The following is a 19,470-nucleotide window of genomic DNA, read 5'->3' on the forward strand; positions in this document are numbered from 1 at the left end:
TGAAAAACAGAACCACTGGGATTTTTAGGAATACTAAAATCTGGAAGATTAAAATTCCATATAAAAGATGTAATTTTATGGTCCAGCTAAGTTATAACATATCTCTGTGCTACTTAAACCAAACACACATCATGAAACCAATTACACAGAATTTAGAAGGACTTATTTTGACTTCAGATCTTGTTCTATGTGAACTAAGAGAGTATCTTTCCACACAGCACAAGGAAGAATAGAAGTAGTCAAAGGTAATATCACAAATTCAGATACAATAAAAAGTCAACTTTCTAAAAATGTGATTTTCTTGATTGGGATATTAGCAATTCTTAAAAAGCCAAACTGAAGTCAGGAATGTTCATTTCAATTAATTAATCCTGCTTCCCACATTTTTAGGAACAAAACTCTACTCTCAGCAGAAGGTCCTAATGTGTTCACAGGGGGTCACTTCAGGCTATTTATAGCCTCAAAAGGTTCTTTTTAGCTAGGCCAGAACAGCCAAGGATGCTTAGGTCCTTCTACTCAAGGTATATTTTTTACAGCTTCACTGTGTGTAAATTTAACATATGAATAAAAATTTAAAAATCACTAGGGTATCAGATTCTTATGAGATGTTTTCAATAATAAAACAGAAAATTCAGCTGAAAATATCCTTGCAATGCCAACTGCAGACCTAGTATAAATTCATGCACAAGTGAAAATCACCTTCTATAAGTATGTTACTCTGTGATATCAATGGAATCCAATTAGTTTTGTGTGTTTTCTGTTTCCAGTGTTATGACAGACAAAAATCTATCAGATGACAATGTATGTTTTATGCTTTAAGTAGCATTTTTGCGGGTCACTGGTTTGTTATGCAAACCAGCACGTTGGGTACTTTTAAAGGAAAATGAAAGTGGGAGGAAAACAAGTTGAGCTCTTCAGTTCATACCATCATAAGAACTTGCATTTCCAAGCATTTGATTCAGGTAAAGCTCTACCTTTTTTATGATTTTAGTAGCAAATGCCTACAGTGACAGTGAAAGTGACTAAAATACACACTGAGGCTTTTTGCAAGTAGCATCATGATATGCAGCATGCTTCTATGATAGGAGCTATCCCCAGTGTATCAATCATACATAAGAAGACCAGAACCGGATTTTCAATCCTCTTATCTCATCCCCCAGTGTCTCCTTTCTCTTCTATATTTTATAATCAGGAGAGACAGAAAGTTGCCGCAAGATTATTCCTGTGGCAGCTTCAGCTCCCCCACTGGTTTTCTGCTCAATCCTTGTGACTGACACTTAGTTCTGCCTCAAGGATACCGACAGGACAGACTTCTGAGTACCAATCAATGGGGCATGCCACACACTGTAATTGAAAAATACAGTGCTTCTGCAACAGTATGAGGACATCACTTCTAGTGCAAAGAAGTGGTAAAGAGAATTGTGAGTAATATGTAGCTTGCACTTATTTTTATGGCACCTGTCTGAACATGGCTAAAAAATGTGAACCTGAGCTACAGAATTGGAATTCTGTAATTCAGCAATGCTCAGAACCAAGGTTAAGCTCCACTTTTTATTTCCTCTGCAGAGCATGAGATCTTTTCAGCTTAATCATCTATCTATGTCCTGCTGCACTTCATCCAAGTTACCTGTTAGCTTAGCACAGGATGGGTCAGGTTGGAAGTGACCACAGTGGGTAACCGGGTCCAACTTCCCTTCTTAAGCAGGGTCATCCTAGAGCACCTTGCACAGGATTATATCCGGAGAGATTTTGAGTATCTCCACTGAGGGGGACTCACACCTTCTCTGGGCAGCCTGTTCCAGTGCTCGGTCACCCACACAGTAAAGAAATTCTTCCTCGTGTTCAAGTGGAACTTCTGTGCATCGGTTTCTGCCCTCTGCCTCTTGTCCTATTGCTTGGCACCACTGAGAAAGGCCTGGCTCCATCCTCTGACACCTCCTGTCACATACCTATAGACATTGATCCCTCTCATTCATCTCTTCTCAAGGCTGAACAGACCAGGCTGCCTCAGCCTTTCCTCCTAAGTGAGGAGCTCCAGCTCCTTAATAATCTCTGTAGCCCTCTGCTGGACCTGCTCCAGGAAATCCATGTCTCTCTTTTGCCCTGAGGAGACCAGAACTGGACACAGAACTCCAGATGTGCCTCACCAGGGCTGAGGAGAGGGGCAGGATCATTTCCCTCGACCTGATGGCAATGCTGTTCTAATGCACCCCAGGATCCCATTGGCCTTCTTGGCCATTGCAGGTCATGGACAGCTTGTTTTCCAGCAGGACCCCCAGGTCCTTCTCCACAGAGCTGCTTCCCAAGAGCTCAGCCCCCAGCCTGTGCTGGTGCAGGGAGTTGTTCCTCCCCAGGAGCAGGACCTGCGGCTGCCTTTGTTGAATTTCAGAAGGTCCCTCTCTGCCCATCTCTCCAGCCTGTCGAGGCCCTTCTGAAGGGCTGCACAGCTCTCTGGGGAATGGGCCACTCCTCCTGGCTTTGTGTCTGCAGGGAAGCTGCTGAGGAGGCCTCTGCCCCTTCCTCCAAGTCATCGATGAATTGGGCAAAGCAGACTGGGCCCAGTATTGAACCCTGGGGGACACCACCAGTGACAGGGCTCCAAGCAGAGCCTGTGCTGCTGATCATGGCCCTCAGGGATCCGCCACTCAGCCAGCTCTCGACCCATCTCACTGTCCATTAATCCAGTTCACAATTCCTGAGTTTGCCTACAAGGATTTTGTGAAGGACAGTGTTGAAAGCCTTGCTGAAATCAATTTAGACAATATCCACATCCCTCTAGGTAGCTGTTTCATCATAGAATGCAATCACTTTGTAGAAGGCACACACACAGACACAGCACAGTGGGCTAGTGTTAGTAAAGCTGTGAAAGTACCCAAACTGCACACTCCTAATCTCAGGCCATTTCACACTATTAAGTACTTTCCTTAGGCTCTTCTTTTATGGAGACTTCTCAAGCAAAACAATGCAAGATGTACTTAGGAAACATCAATCCTTCCAAACAGTGCATGTTCCCCCCTCCTCCCTAAAGCAAGCATAAATGGCTAACCACCTGTAGAGACACAGCAGCCTGGGAAACAATCTGTAGAAAGTTGTCCTTAGGGTTCCCACTGCTGAGTGGAAAAACAAAAGCATCACAAGGATTTGCCTAAAGTTACAAAGCAGGTGAGTAGCATGACAACATTAAATACCACTGCTAGTCTTTTTATCTTTCCTTCTGTCTGTGGTATCTAACAGGAGATTTGGGAAATTACATACCTTTCAAAAGATATGTGAATGTATTTAGAAACTCCTCATATGACTGCTCATGGCTATTAATAAATTGATCAAGGATGCTGTTCTTTAACAGTGGTTCTCCCATGATCATCCACACCTTGAGAGTCAAATAGGTATTATCTTGTTTTGTAGGCTGCTTCTGCAATAGAAAGAAAAAAGCTATAAATACCTGCAGGCAGAAAACAAATCAACAGAAAAGTCCCTAATTTACATTAAAGGGGCACTAGAAAGTATAATTTTTCTTCTCTCCTTGTGAAGTTCTGATCTTGTCAGTGGGACTCTACTCAACATTTCTCCCAAAATTCACATGGACATAGAAATTTTAAGTATAGACGGAGAAATTGTGATCATTTATGCTTGACATTTATGATCTTGGATAATATGGGCCACAGAAGAGCCAGCTTCTCTTGGTGTTGTTCACTCCCTTAATTGTTCGGTCTTTCAAACCCTGCCTTCTTTGCAGAAACCATGACAATCCTCATCAGCATGTTGTATTTAACAACCAGGACACTGCTGTACATTCAAATTTTGGACTGAATCCATCATCTTCAGGTGCACTGCTCACTGTACCATCAAAGCCACAACCTCAGATTCTGGAGCACAAGTTAAATCACAATGACATGTGTGTGAGTGTGTTTGTGTGTGCTGAGTCAGCACACAGGACAGGGAGAGCATGCTGGAGCTGGACAGCCATGCAGGAATGAGAGGACCATTCCTGAGAAGGGAACAAAAGCAGGAAGGGAGCTCCACTCTCCAGTCACACAGCAACAGCTTTGCAGCCCACCTTCATCACTTAACCAGACTCCACAGTCCTGAACAGCCCTTGGTGAAGCCTGCTGAAGTTAACCTTGCTCGTAACTCATAAAATCTGTATAAATGCAGGTTAACAGCTGCATGATGCTAAACAATTACCCTTATTATTTATTTTTCATACACATAGGTCCACACTAATAGAATCAGTTTGCACACATAAACCTGATCAAGATGCAGAAATGCATTATACACGAAGCGCTTGATTTGCATTTGTTCCTCTATCTCCTAAATCATTACCATGACACTAAAAAGTGAATTTTGGGAATGAAAGCTTAATTCTTCACCAAAAATTCAACGACACTAAGGAAAGGCTGCCAACCTGATACTGAAGTCAAATAAGATTGAAAAAGAATTGTTTGGAGACCAGAAAGAAAATAAAGCATGACTTCTTACATAAAGCTCTAATTTTGTTGCATTGCCTGCTTCCAAGGAAGACTAATGAAAATATCAAAATACATGCACACCCACATGACCTAAAGTTTAAGTTTCTAATGTTTTATAAAAAATCCAACCATTATTAATCTCTCTGTGGACTGACAAAGCAGAATATAACTCACCAGACTCTCAGAGTTGTTTATGTCTATTACAGGGCTTTGAGAGGCAAGCAGTGCCTTCTATTCCTCATTGTGGTTATTAAAATCATTACTTGAAATAGCGCTGTGATTTGGCTACTGTAAAAGAAAAAAATATATATATCTAATCAAGAAAATGTTAACTTTGTTTTTCTTTGAAGTCTGGTGTCTAGGATCTCCAGATCCCGTACAAACACTAACAAAATAAAGTTTAAAACATTCCCATAAGGAAAACAAATACTATTCCTAATAACAGATTTTAAAAAATTAGTCACCAGGAATTATTTAAAAACAAGTTAGTGGAGGGCTGATGGGCAATCTTACATTAATTCACTCTAAAATGCTCTAGGAAACTAGAAAATTAATATGCATTTTGGGGGCATAATCATATCCTTAACCATCTGCATGATAGCTTTCTCTGTGAAAGCCATGCTCTACAGCCACCAGATCACCAGCCTGAGATTCAGCACCCAGACCAGGTGGTTCCAGAATCATGTATTTCAATTCTTACTCTGCTGTGCAGCTTCTACTTCCTACAGCATGTGGGAAACTTCACTTCAGAAATTCCCTTGCACAGCTGTTATTGAGGTCTACAGAATTATCTCCTCACGGAGAGAAAAAACCAGCTAGGTTCTAATGAAAGCCTAGGTTCTGTCAGAAAAACAGCCATTCTCTCAGACAACAGAGGAGAGACTGGCAGCCAGAACTATCTGTTCCCTGTTTGCAAGCATTTTCCAGAACTGCCCAGTGCTGCAGCATGGCCCTAAATAACAGCAAGTGCAGATGATGGTATGTGGGGAATATCTACTATCCCTGAAACTGAACATGTGCTTAGGATGCATGCTACAAGAAGGATGTTCAAAAATTTATCTCAACCCATCAAGAATTTTGTATTTTTTTCATTTTCATTCCACTTTGTTTTCTGCTGCTTCCCACCTACTTTATTCCAGAGTCTCTCTTAAATGACCACCACACCATGTCAACCACAGAAGAGTTTTGTGAGGTGAACAGCTGAAACCAGGCTGACCAGAAGGCTCTCACCTTTGCTAAGGGGCTAACCAGTAGATTCTACATGAGTAAAAGGCTTCAGCAAACACCCAATTCACTACCTCAAGGCAATGACTTATTTAAACCATCCTGAAAAAATGAAAAAATACACAGTAATGGATTGGAATCCTCCACAATTTAAAAAGTTGATACAATGATACTTCAAGGAATGAAATTACTGCATTGTTCTGGTGAAGAACAGATACTATTAAAATAAAAAACTTATCTTCTTTTTTCCCCAAAGGAATCAAACTAATTTGGAAGTGTCAAGGAAAGTAAAGCAAGGGTATCTGATCCTTTCCTTGTGCTGCTTTGGATACTTTTAGAGTCAAATATGAGTAAGTGATGCATTCAAGCACCAACTATGCTTTCTTTTTTTGCATTTTACTCCTGCTCATCCATCCAAATGCCTTTAATGAGGTTTCTTGAGGCGATCACTCATTAAGCCTTGCTGATCATCAGCAGATTGTGCAAAATCAATTTTATTTCTCAAAACACAGTCTTCTTCTGAGCAGTTTAAAACAAATCAGAAATCTCTGCATTAAATCAAATAGGCAGGTCAAGTGAGTATTAGCATCATTTCAATTATACAGTGATTAATTCTATTGAACAACACAAAATGTAGTGGAATATGAACTTCCTGGTTTATGTTGCATTTTTAAGTGCTTTATGTTTCTTTAAATACAACAGAGGCAATGAAAGAAAAACCAAGATTATGAATTTTTTTTAAGGAAAGAGCAGTAAAGCTAATTGTCTCCAGAATTCAATAAAATCTTATGTAATTTAATTTTTCAGGGAAAAAAAAAAAAACAACTTCACTTCTGGCATAGGTTCAAGTCAAGTTTTCACACCAGGGATTTACTCTCTTAGAACTCATTCTGAATTTAAATTTAAAAAAAGGCTGATTAATAAATGGAGTTTTTTTAAATAGTTCACCCAAAGAAAAATGGGTGAAAAATATCCACTAGGTATACCTGCTATCAAGATTTTGTAATTATGTCTGCAAAAATCAGACTGAACATAAATACACTATTTTTCAATCTTATACTCTGTTACCACTGGACAACGCCCCACCTTTTTTCCCTACAGAGCTATCACAGTAACTACACCTTTAACAAAATTGTTGCGGCAATGAAGAATGAGGTAGCAGCGTTGCAAAAAGATTGAGATTTTAGCAGACAAGTGCACTCAGAATCAATTTAAGTCTATGTAGGTTCTGGCTGCTCCCAAAAAGGCAACCACCACCTTCACTTTCTCTTCACCTCCTGGTCTACCACTCCAGTCCATCTCTTGGGCAGACAAAATAAATCAGGAATACAAAACCTGAGAGTTAACAGAGCAAATGCATATAATATTCTGTTTTAAAGATATATTTTCCAATCTGCCTTTCAGCTGTACAATCACGACTGCCTATACAAGGGGACAGTGTGAGCAAGGGAAGGATGCGGGATTGCCCCTTTGGCAGTCTGTCATAGTTGCTTATGCAACCCTGAAAGCACAGCCTCACCAGAAACACCTTCTCAAATGGCCCAGAAAGCTGTGCCTCCTGCACGCTGCAGAAGCAGATGTCAGCAGGGCACTCCGACACCCACGGCGCCCAGCTGGAGCCTGCAGCACGGATCATCAGCCCCCACGGTGCAGAGTCAGGCAAAGTTGGAACCCAAGCCTGTCCTTAACAAATGGTTGTTAGCTAGGCACTGTGGTTGCTGCCTTAACAAACATCCCAGGATGGTGCTTTAAAAGTAGGCCAGGTGAAAGGTGTGATTCTGGGAATCCCTGATCAAGAAAGATATGAAACATTTTGAGTCAAGCAGTTACCCATTTTCCTGCAGGCAGAAAACTGCCTCCTTCTTGTCTATAGACATCTGCAAATCTACACTTGCAGAAGAAAGCCCTCCCTGCTCTACTGCCCTACCCTACTTTTCTCCCTCCTCCTCCCTGCTACCACCACCTGTGGGGAGGCAGAGCTCCAGAGCAAACACAGAGGCGCCAAGTTCTGGCCACAAGCAGGTGCAGGTCAACCCAGCTGGAGGAAAAAACTATAAGTCACAAAGGACAAAAACTTTCAGATGAGGCTCCTTCCAACATCTCTCAATTCAATGTGATCTAGGACAGCTAATCCTGTTAAAATCAGCTGGATGTTTGCCATTGCCTTCAGCAGGAGGCCGTAAGGACACACACTTAATGCATCAGCAATTTGTGGGGATGGGAGCTGCATCTGCTTGCCTGAGTGCATAACTGAGCCTGAGAGCTGACCTCTAGATGGACAAAAACATGTGCCTCTCATGCCCAGCTCATATGAGCTTTTAAAGGACATATCCATGGGCTTTAATTGCAAGCAAGCATATTGATTCTTTTGGATTTCAGTGCTATTATGCCAGTCCCATACCTGAGCAGAATTTTTTTATATGAACTTCCAATGGCTTCAAGAGAACTGCTCCCTTTAAAGACAACCTGGAGGCCCATGGCAAGGATAACATTTCATCCTAACTGCAGCAGCCAGTGCCCCCTGGAATGTGATTGTCCAGGATCTGACAGTCAAAGCACAGCTGGATTCAATCAGATATTTTAGATAAGCCCTCCAAATAAAGCCCTCTCCCACACAAGTTAAATACTGTTTACTGTCAGTTTTAGATGAGACAGAAAATTGAAGACTGTAGGATGCTGGACTCCCTGTGCCCTTTTTTACAGGTTTCAGCCTGTGGGTCCTGGCTAAGTATCCAGCATATTTGCATTCTGGCTGGCAAACCCTACACAAATGAGTAAGGCAGCCTTCCCTTTCCCTGCTGAGCTGGAGTGCATTACTGCAACCCACAGGAAGCCAGCTACATTTCAGCTCAGAGATGACTGTGTTTTACTGGCAGAAAATATGCTGAAAAGCCTGGAAATATCTCAATGCAATTTGGAATGATTTGGGATGAAGAAGATGCAAACAACATATTATTTTAAGAAATTAATTGTAGAAGAAGAAAATAAAGTGAAATAAAGCATTTCCATAACAGTGAGCAATCTGCTGAAAACATACTAGCTCTGTCCATGTTATTAAAATAGAAATTGTGAAGGAAAACTCTATTTTTTCCTTTTCACATGGGTTCTCTGCCAGTTAAATTCAGGATGGAAATCTTCTTGCTATGACCAGGACAGTTTTGAACATAATTTCCCTACCATGTAGATACATTAATCTGAAGCTGTTTGCTGCAGCTTCTCCAAAGCACTTTGTCATTGACAGAGACCAGCTTGGGCAGACCATGTCCTCATCCAAAAATGACATGCTGTTGTTGTCAAAAAAATTTAATTTCTCCATCTTCTCAACCAGAATAATTGGAAAAATAATTTCTAAAGATAAGGCATGTCAACTGATAGAAAAAGTCTAAAATGAATGTAAAATATTAAAGTGACACAACTGGGAACTAGATTTTTCACTTAAATATTTGTTGGATTTTCAGGTGTTTTTGGCCAATAGATCTTTGACCACAGACTCAAACAAGGGTGAGAATACATCAAACACTTAGATAAAAAGCTGTTGAGTATTATCTAGGTCTAGGCCCTACTGAAAATACAAATAAATGTGATCTGAAAGCCCTCAACTTTGGGGGAAGTTCTTCAGCATTCACCTCTGCACTACAGTTTCCTTTTATCTTTGTTTCAGAAGAAAAGGCCCATATGGATGCTACAGGGCACAGTGCCTTAGCACTGCTGTATTTCAGATGAGAAACATCACCACATCCTATCTGCATTACAGTTATTCAGTGTCTCAAGACAATTTTCGCAAACATTTGGTGTGTTTGCTTTGCTGTACTAATCAAATTCCATTTCAAGTTCCTTCTATTTCTATTCTCACAGCAGTTTCAAATGGGAGTTGAGATATTCCTAAAATACTGTGCAGCAGATGTTGTAACTCAGGAGTGGGTGAAGTAGGGGCCAGGAAAACAAAAGCAGGGAGCTATGAAGAGTAAATTGTTTTCCAGGTTTTTCTGTTTATTTGTTGTGCTGTGTTATGCAAGTGGCTTATCCTCTGTGCCCCAGCACTGCTAGCTGTTGAAAGGATATGTTCCCAGTGGACTTCCCAGAGTCTCATTATTTATTTGGTGTTGGAGAAAAGCACTGTGAAACTGATGAAAAATGCCACAGAAGGGTGCAAAGTTTTATTAGTCTTTCAAGGTCTGATCAGAAGGCCACCGAAGGAGAAAAAAACACATTTCTAATTACTTCAGTGGACTTTGAGTTGGACTTTTTAGTCAACCCTCACTCAGTGAGCTGCATGCATTTGTCATTTCCTTTGCTCTGTTTCAATGTCATTGCCTGCTTGCAGCAAAGCACTCCTGGGGAAAGTAGTATGCCAATCAGCAAGAGTCGTTTTCTTTTACTACCTACTGAAATTATTTTTAACTCAAAATTTATTTTAAATTACATTTTTAAAAAGCACTTAAAAATTCTGAAGATGATCACAAGGTTGGCAGGTGTAAAAGTAAAAAGCGTAAAAAAAAAAAAAAACATAAAGAAATGTATGCTACAGATATTTACAGCCTAAGAGGCACCTGCTGTCACTCTGAGCTTCTTCCACAGCAAAGAGTTAAAGCTTCTGGGGGCTGGTGGGTTTCTTCTTGTGCCATCTGAAGACAAGAGAGGAAAGGAAACAAACCAGTCACAGCCAGTTAGCCACAGCAGATCGAGTTTTCAGGAGCACATCTGCAAATTAAGCAGACAGAATCCCCTCCATCAGGCTGTCTCTTCATGCCACGAGCCCCCTGGGCTGTCACAGAAGATTCCTCACATTGCTCACATTTGAATTCCAATTACACAGAAAGATTACGGAGGACGAAAAAACCTGCTATCAGCCAGGTATGTCTAAATTACTGTTTTGCCCAAAGCAAACTTGGTTGATACACTTAGAAAATGTTTTGAGAAATACTATATAAAAAATTTCCTTCCTTAAGTTTCTTTATGGAGGACTTCAAACTTCTCTGTGGATCTGGATATGATTTTGATTGTGGACAATTTGGAAACAGCACTTGCTTTTCAGGAGTAGGCTTTTCCATTTTGGAAATGAAAAAACCTATATGTCAAAAATAAAAAAATATAATACTGCAAAATCAATTTAATTCTATACTAGGTATCTGTGTTCGCACCAAAATAACTGCAAACTAATTAATGGTCAGCAATGGGTGTTTACCAGCTAAGACTCCATGATATCCTGCATTTCATTCTCTCAGTGTCCAATCAGTACAGCTGCTCAAATATCTTATTTTTGTATAGATGAGAAAAGGTTCTTTGTGTTTGCTACAGTTCATAAGATCAACTCATTAGTCATTCATTATTTTGCAGCATTCAAATTACTGTGAAATTACTATAAACAATACTTTCAATGCTGAAAAATATGAGATGTCACACTAAACAGCAGCACTGATTAGTCATTGTTCTCCTGATTAGAATGTTTTTGTTGCCTAACTAACAGGTAACAGGCAAAGCACAGAGGTGAACAAACCATTTCTGCATAGGGTCAAAGAGGACAGTAACTAATAAACAGAGTCTGTGAGTGACTCAGTGCCTAAACACTGTTATCTAGTGACATTTCATAAACCCTAGATTTACTAGGATCTAGGACACAGAACAATGACAGACTTGCTTCCATAAGAGAAACCAGAAAACAAGGAAGACTGTCCAAAGGTATATGAAATGTCAGTTGCTGTTTCAGTCACTCGTGCTATCCCTTGCCTCTAAAAGATGTTCATCCTGCATTTCTCTGTGAGCCCCTAACAGGGTTTCTGAAATGATACATCACCCAAAATTGTACCTATGTCCACCTATTTCCATAGTAAGCACATTTCAAATTACATTAGCTAGTGTTTTTGAAAAACACCTTCTGTTTTCATTGGATCCTTCTACAAATGTATCTCCCAATGCAGCCATCACAATCTAAATTCCTTGTAATCTCTTCTTGCCATACAAACAACCCTGAAAAACCTGCTAAAAATACTGTTTGATTTTAAAATAAACAGGGAGAATGTTAGTATTTTTCTTTGTTACCTTAGTTTCTAGCTCAGGTCTCTACTGCTTCCCAAACAGGGGGCTTATAAAAGTAATGCTGAGATTCTCATTTATTTGTATAATCCTTACAGCTTAACCTTTTATAAAAACACTAAATATGATGAAGCATGATTCAAGTCATCATAGCTGGCAATTGTTTATGTAACTGCCCCCTTCTCTTCACTACTCCTTGTAGTGTCTCTTCCCTGGTATCCTGTGTTGCACCACAACAAAGGCATTGTCTGTTTCCCTCTGTACCAGCTGTGCTGCTAATCTAACTCCAGTTTTGAGCATAAAGCCACAAAAAAGCACTTCAAACTCTTTGTTTATAAGGTTAGATCTTTTGTGTTCCCTGAAGCCGTTCGGGGTTAGAAGAGCCATGGCCCAAAGGAATCAGTGGTATTGGAAGGTTACAGTTAGAGGTCAGCATAGCCAAAGAGCAACCACACTGTATTGACACACTGTAATTAGCAGGAAAATACATGGAAAGCCAAAGCAATTCCAGCCAGTGCCTAAGGAGCTACTTCTTAAAAAGTTTCCAAAAAATCTCAGATAAACATTCCCTTCATTACATACTGAACTGTTTGCTTATGTAAAGTTCAAGAAATATCACAAGACAACAAGGAAGTGTGTTTAAGTGTTCTTAACCAGTGTGGTCTGTGTGTCTGTCAATCAAATAATTTTCACTGATCTTTTCTCCACTCTGTATCTGCAGACTGTTCAGACTGTGAACTCTTCAGAAGTGAGTACTGCTCAATATCGGGGAAATAGTTTGTGACATTGTGGACACTAATAATTGCCTTATTTGGAGATTCTCTAAGTATATGTAAAAATGTAAAATGCATACCAAAATGTCAATTAAATTGTTTGCCACTTTTAATACACTCATCAGACTTCAAATATAAACCAGCAGCCAAATGTAGAACAGGAGAGGCAGAAGAATCTCATTTAGAGCAGAAATTTTCTTATGGCATCTTCAGTATGGAAGACATTTTACTTTTCTAAAGATCCTGTATAACCAAAGAAGCTAAGTAACTAGACAATATGAAAGAAGAGACAAATGACATCTATTCAAGTAAACCTAATTCAGTGCAAGCTCCTCTGATGATGCCATTTTTGAATGCTTGTAAGAAACAAGCAGGAGATTCCTGTTTAGCATATCACCTGAAGGTAAATAAATTCGTAAGTCTTTCTTCATGCATAATAAGGACACAACCTGCTGTGTCTACCAACATGCTCAGAAAAGGGTTCACTAATTTAATTAACTTATAACCGAACTTCACCCACAGTGCAGTACTTCTAAAAAGAAATCTAAACGTAGAAAAAACTAGCACCTTCAGGGCAGAGGCATTAGGCTACAGAGTGAATAGAATGCAGCCATGATCTTTGGATGATTCCACAAGAAAAGACAGCCATTCCATGGATTGTTTTTTCAAACAGACTCAGTAATGGCAATGCCTACCCTGCCTGTGTCCTCTGGCCTGAAAACATCTCACCTTTGAAAAACACTCCATGGCAGATCCCTATTTTAGCACAGCAGTTCCCATACCAGTTTGCAGGCAGGCAGTGCAGCAATATGGTACAACATGACAACTGATGCAGTGTCATCAGCTCCCATATTTTTACAGCAACTCTTCCTCTACATAACGTTGTTCAGATCCCCCCAGGTTTTGATGTCACATAACTAGAAGATACTTTCCAATCTTCCCTTAAAAAACAAACTCTGTGTGTCTTGTTTTTGTTTTCACAGCAAAATGAGAAGCAGCAAACGAAATACAAATCCTAAAGTTTTCAAAAAAAAAAAAAAAAAGAGGAATTACATTTAGTGTTTCTTCCTAATATTTTGTTCACACCTTTAATTCTGGGGATTGGGCAAATGCTGGGACACAGAACTTGGACGTTTACTAAAGAGCATCAGTCTGCTGTCACCAAAGGACACTGCCAATGAATCAGCCAGTTATTTCCCTCCCTGGTGTCTGCGCTCTCCAAATCTCTTTCGCAGTCAATATCCAGGCCGATTACATAACCCGCTTTCAGTCTCCAAACAAACAGGTTTACGAGAGTAAAAGACACCCGCTGAAACCTACTGATGGAAGCATGAGCGAAGCGCTCAGACGACAGAAGAGGATTCGCGCCCCCCGAGGCCCCGCAAGCCGAGCCCCCGACGGGGCCGTTCTGCCCGAGCCGAGATCCACCTCGGGCCTGCCGCTCCAGACAGCCCCGCACGGCTGCAGAGACACCGCGCACCCGCCCCTTCTAAATGCAATCAACAAATCCTGACGTTTTCCTTGTAAACAAAACGTGCAATTTCAAGTCTCCGTGCACGCCTGTCTTCCTCAGCCCGCTGGCTGCGGGCCCTGGGGCAGGCTCCCGGCCGGGAGTCTCCCGCCGCCCCGGGCGAGCCCGAGCCCCGCCGGCCGAGGCTCCCGCACTCGGGGCCCCGGGCCTGGGCAGCCGGGAGGCTCCAGCCCGGCATCCCCGGCCGCTTCGGGGCGACAAACGGGCAGGAAATCGCGGCTTGCGGCATCTCCGGCGCCGCTCCCTCCGCCCCGGGCGCGCCGGGCCGAGCCCCGCCGCCAGCAGAGCGGCCCCGGCCCCGGCCCCGCGGCCGCACTCACCGCCCCGGCTCTCTGAGCCCGCCGGTCCCGATTCCCCACGGCCGGGACAAGGAAGCAGCGGCCGGGCCGGGCCGGGCACCCAGCGAGGACTACCGGCCCCAGCAGCCCGCGGGCCCGGGGGAGCGCCCGCCCCGGGAAGCGGCCCCAGCGCAGCCTGCGGCCGCACCGTGCGCGGGCTCTGTGTGCCGGCGGCCCGCGGTGTGCACAAAATCCACAAATTAGCGCCGAAATGGTGCACGCCTCGTGCTTGATTCATGTTTTGAGACGCAGAAAAGCGTGTCCGTGTGGGTTTCAGAGAGTGAGCTGCAGCACAACTTCCACAGGATTTATTCAAGTTGTGTTATTAAATAATTGTGATAGCATATAATCGCAGTAATTGTGACAGGATCTAATTGATCTGTTTGTTTTGGTTTTTTTCTATTTTCTCAGCCACGGTATGGCCCAGTCAACAGACAGAATGTCGCTGCAGATGATAACCACCATCAGTAACTCGTCCTTGCTTCAGCCGGGCTTCTCTCTCCTGAATTTTGATGGGCATGTTTTCTTTTTTGGTCAAAAAGGATGGCCAAAGAGATCCTGCCCCACTGGTGTTTTCCTTCTCGATATAAAGCAGAATGAGCTCAAAATGAAACCTGTCTTCTTCTCCAAAGACTCGTGTTACCTTCCCCCTCTCCGCTACCCTGCTCTTTGCACGCTCAGAAGCGATGCAAGGGCTGATGAGTACCAGTATATCATCCATGGTGGTAAAACACCTAACAATGACCTTTCTGATAAGATATACTGTATAAGTTTCGTAAGCAAAACTAGCAAGAAAATGACATTCCAATGCATTGAGAAAGACCTGGGTGGAGATGTGCCTGAAGCTAGGTATGGGCATACAATTAATGTAGTTCATAGTCGGGGAAAAAGCATGAGTGTTCTGTTTGGAGGGAGGTCGTATACTCCTCTTGCACAGAGAACCACCGAAACATGGAACAGCGTAGTCGACTGTTTGCCCTCTGTGTTTCTGATTGATTTTGAGTTTGGATGCTGTACATCATACATGCTTCCAGAACTTCAAGATGGACTTTCTTTTCACGTTTCAATTGCCAGAGATGATACAATCTACATCTTGGGTGGCCACTCACTTCAAAATAACACCAGGTCCCCTAACCTGTACAAGCTAAAAATTGATCTGCCCCTGGGCAGCCCGGCTGTGACCTGCACCATCCTGCCAGGGGGGATATCAGTGTCAAGTGCTATAGTGACCCAGATCAGTGACAATGAGTTTGTCCTCGTCGGTGGCTACCACTCAGACAGCCAGAAACGGCTGGCTTGTAACACCATAGTTCTGGAAGATAGTAAGATAGAGATTGTTGAAAGTGTGGGCCCAGAGTGGACACCAGATATTAAACACTGCAGGATGTGGTTTGGCTGTGATATGGGTAAAGGGTCTGTTTTGCTGGGCATTCCAGGGGCCAACAAACAAATAATCCCAGATGCAAACTACTTCTACATTTTGAGATGCAAAGGAGAAGAAGAGGACAAGGAAGAAGAACTGATAACACAAACTTGCAGTCAGACATCAAGTGAAGACCCTGGAGACTCCACTCCATTCGAAGATTCGGAGGAGTTTTGTTTTGGTGCTGAAGCCAATAGCTTTGATGCTGGCGATGCTGATACTTACAATGAAGATGATGAAGAAGATGAATCAGAAACAGGCTACTGGATTACCTGCTGTGCCAGTTGTAATATTGACATCAACACCTGGGTCCCTTTCTATTCGACAGAACTCAACAAGCCTGCAATGATCCTGTGCTCCAGTGGGGCTGGCCACTGGGTCCATGCACAGTGTATGGATCTCTCAGAGACCATGCTTCTACATCTCTCAGAAGCAAATGTCAAGTACTTCTGCAACAAGCACGTTGACCTCAATAAAGGGCTACAAACTCCCCAAAAGGTGCTGGGCCTGAAAAAGCCACCCATGAAACCATTGCGCAAAAAGAAAACCATGAAGTTATCAACACCAGCGAAAAAGTCCTTTCTTCGGAGACTCTTTGAATAGATTTACACTGCTCATTTGTGTTCACCTGGGGGGAAATGAAATCACAGGCAGGGGCAACGATGGTTGAAGCAAAGTGAGTTATTGGAGCTTGAAAGGATCTTCTTATTTCAGTTATCTCAATGTTTTTGTTAAATTTCAAAGCACATGAATTTTTTCTGTTTCTTATGTGTATTTTTGTAATACCCAGACAGGGACCCCATCTTAGAGGGCACTGTGCAAACACACAGCCAGACACTGGTAAACTGTGTGCTGAATTATATGCTGTAACTTACTCTCCAGTATGTTTAATGGAACTGCTGGTAGGATAAGACATTGTCCCATGTAGTCAGTGCTGTTACCGTCTGTCCATTAAGAACATTATATTGCCCATTTAAATTTTTTATCAGAGTCAGTAGTCCTAGAAATATTTGACCTAATTTATAGCTGCATTACTCTAGTTTTATGTTGATGTAATGAAATAAAATGAGACTAATTATTCTGGTTTTAAACAAAAGTAGTGGTTTTAAGTCTCTTGTGTTAGAAATAATGAAATATTCAGATACTGAGGGTCAGTTTTCTTCAGGGACTTCCATTATGGAAAGCTTATATATGGAGCATTTAATTCTGGATAATTAATTTTTTATTTTGAGAGTTGTGGAATGATTATATGTCAGTTTTGGCTACAGTTGAGGAATATAATCTCACAGTAAAAATTAAATTGCTTTTTTAAAATTACTATTATAATCAACTGCTCTTTGTGCTGGTATTTTTTAAAATTTAGATAATAAAGATTATAATGAAAAAAACTGTGGTTTTTTTCATGTATTCATGAGTAAATCAAATACTGTAAATCCTAAAGTTTACAAAAAGACAGCATGTATGCTTGGGAGGTCTATAGGAAGCCTGATGAGGGGTCTAGCTTGACAGCCACCCCATGCTGTGATATCCCATTGACTTCAGAAAACATTCCTTCTGATGCACAGGACTTTTATCATTTACTCCAGGTCCCCCACTACCCATTTTTTTCTCTGCTTTCCCAGGGTGGCTGTGTAGAGTGTGAAAGCTTAGAAGTGCAAACTGTAGCTCAGTGATTCATTGAGCCAGTGGAGCATTGTGAGGGTAGCAACAAATGCAGTTGGCTTCTCAAAACATGAGGAGAAGATTGGATTCAGATTGAAAAGGACAACGTCAAGGTTGAATAGCCCAAGAGTTTACTAAGACTTTTGTGGATTCTTTTATTGGCTATTTGTGAAGCCTCATCATTCTTGATGTTATTTTTTATTTTTGTTACTGCTCTAAACAGCTTTTCAGAAAATCAATACCAGCAGCTCAACATTTGTGAGCCAACAATAATAGCTCAGTATTCACAGTCCAACTCTCATGCTGGATCCCTGAATAAAAAAGAGAAATAGGAGCAGCTGTCATCTATTTGATCACTATGTGCAGACCCTGAGCAGCCACTCCTTTACAAAGCAGTGTGTGGAGCACAGTATTCCTGTCAACACAGACTTGTCTGCACAGTACTTCCCTTAAAACCTTACCACTGCAAGTGAACAGCAAAAAAAGTAAAGGGCAACCATACAAAGTTCCATTTACAAACTTTTCATGTGCTGAGGGAGCTTAAAGTTTGGATTGAGTTCTAAAGGGGAAGTATATCACCCTGACTGCCCTCTCTACATCCTGTATATGGATATAGATTCATAGATTTCAATGCCAGCTTCCCATTTCCTTTGTTATGTTACTTTATGTAAGCTCAGAGTATATAGTGCTATACGTTTTTCCAAAGAGTAAGTTAATATCATGTTAATGTAAAGTCCTTTCAAACTGATGAAATTAAATAGTCAATGTCCCCTTTTGTAGGTTAGTCATAGGTTTTAGAGAGCTGAATTGTCATTAAAATATATCTTCATCATGCACTTATTTACATCAACCAAAAAAATCCACACCTACATTAAAGCCACATTATCTCAACACCAACAAAAAGGGACAATATACTCACACAAAAAAACTCCCCCTTTGCCACTTTGCCATTTTACAACAACAAAGGACTCCCCACAATTACTGGGCTGCCCATAGTTATTGAATTCCCTGGCAATACCCAGACTGAGTTTTTGCCTGTTACCTCTCTCAGTTACTGTCATTAGTTCATGTCCCTTGGACATGACATTGTATGACAAATTTGTCTGCTAGTGCAGACAAATAAAATGGAAATATTTTGTGATGGGAAAGCTTGACACTGGCCTAGCAGAAGTGACATGTAGCCTGAGAAAAAGCCTTGTGGCTCAGGCACTGGTGTGTAGTTGCAGCATGTCGGGAGCAACTCTGAATTTCCAGAACCGACTCCTGCAGCTGCAGTGACTCCCTGAATCTGTGGGAGCACAGGCACACATTGTGGTCCCTTCCAGTTCTTACCTGAGCTGTTGTTCTTTACTTAACACTGTGGCTATGAAAAAAGCAATTCACAGTCAGACATTATGTTATACCTCACTGGGCCCATAACATAAGTGTAGAGTGTATTTGAGCTGTTTTTTTGTTTTTTTTTTTTAAATGTATGGTTTATTTGAGTAGGAGGGGGAAATTGCTTGGTTAAAGCGTGTCCCAGCTTTACAGTGAAAGGCTGTACAAGCAGCATTAAATCACATCTCAGAGATTTAGCTACTGCAGGAAAAAGAAGTTGTAAGTAAAACAAAATATTTGAAAGGACCTGAACATAAAGAGATATACAGCTTCAGCCTGTAAAGAAGACACTTGACATAGCATTCAAGACTGCAGAAAGCACCTAATTTCCTGAGTCAGGTACTTCAAAAGCATTCATTGTCTTCAAAACCAGCTAATCAATACAAGCTGTTTCTTGCTCAGGCAGGTTAGAATTAACAGATAAAATGAAGTAGATTTAAGTGCAGAAGTAAATCTCTATTGTATCTGCATCCAATTGACCTGTGTGTTTTGTAACCACAGTAAGCAGCATCATGGTTCCTAGACACAATTTAGTAACACTGTATTGCTATTATCAGCTGCTATGAGAAGAATATATGGATTTTACTGCTATTGAAAGGTGCTTGGACCTTGAAGTACCTGATTAATTTACAGGAAAAGC

General features: G+C 41.5%; 2 protein-coding genes across 33 annotated transcripts in view; one reads left to right on the forward strand and one right to left on the reverse strand.

Moving 5' to 3' along the window:
* IFTAP (intraflagellar transport associated protein) overlaps nucleotides 1–14,502 on the reverse strand; it is a 39,180-nt gene extending 24,678 nt beyond the window's left edge. For 2 of the 31 annotated variants that reach the window (XM_064424977.1, XM_064425005.1), the window contains exons 1-2: nucleotides 13,820–14,174; nucleotides 3,256–3,412 (exon numbers count right to left, since the gene is read on the reverse strand). In XM_064424977.1, coding sequence (XP_064281047.1) covers nucleotides 3,256–3,412; nucleotides 13,820–13,831 — 169 coding nt within the window. In that variant the 5' untranslated portion in view covers nucleotides 13,832–14,174. Of the gene's footprint in view, nucleotides 1–3,255; nucleotides 3,413–4,643; nucleotides 4,758–5,699; nucleotides 5,796–10,229; nucleotides 10,395–13,228; nucleotides 13,515–13,819; nucleotides 14,175–14,350 lie in introns of those variants that run through there. The other 29 variants (XM_064424984.1, XM_064424986.1, XM_064424982.1 and 26 more) reach the window with 29 other exon arrangements.
* RAG2 (recombination activating 2) overlaps nucleotides 1–17,173 on the forward strand; it is a 40,266-nt gene extending 23,093 nt beyond the window's left edge. The window contains exons 1-2 of one of the 2 annotated variants that reach the window (XM_064424974.1): nucleotides 14,549–14,684; nucleotides 14,780–17,173. In XM_064424974.1, the coding sequence (XP_064281044.1) occupies nucleotides 14,787–16,394 (1,608 nt within the window). In that variant the 5' untranslated portion in view covers nucleotides 14,549–14,684; nucleotides 14,780–14,786 and the 3' untranslated portion in view covers nucleotides 16,395–17,173. Of the gene's footprint in view, nucleotides 1–14,548; nucleotides 14,685–14,779 lie in introns of those variants that run through there. The other variant, XM_064424975.1, reaches the window with a different exon arrangement.
* The last annotated feature ends 2,297 nt before the right edge of the window (nucleotides 17,174–19,470 follow it).

Source organism: Passer domesticus, chromosome 6 (assembly GCF_036417665.1).
Source record: "Passer domesticus isolate bPasDom1 chromosome 6, bPasDom1.hap1, whole genome shotgun sequence".
Taxonomy (NCBI): Eukaryota; Metazoa; Chordata; class Aves; order Passeriformes; family Passeridae; genus Passer; species Passer domesticus.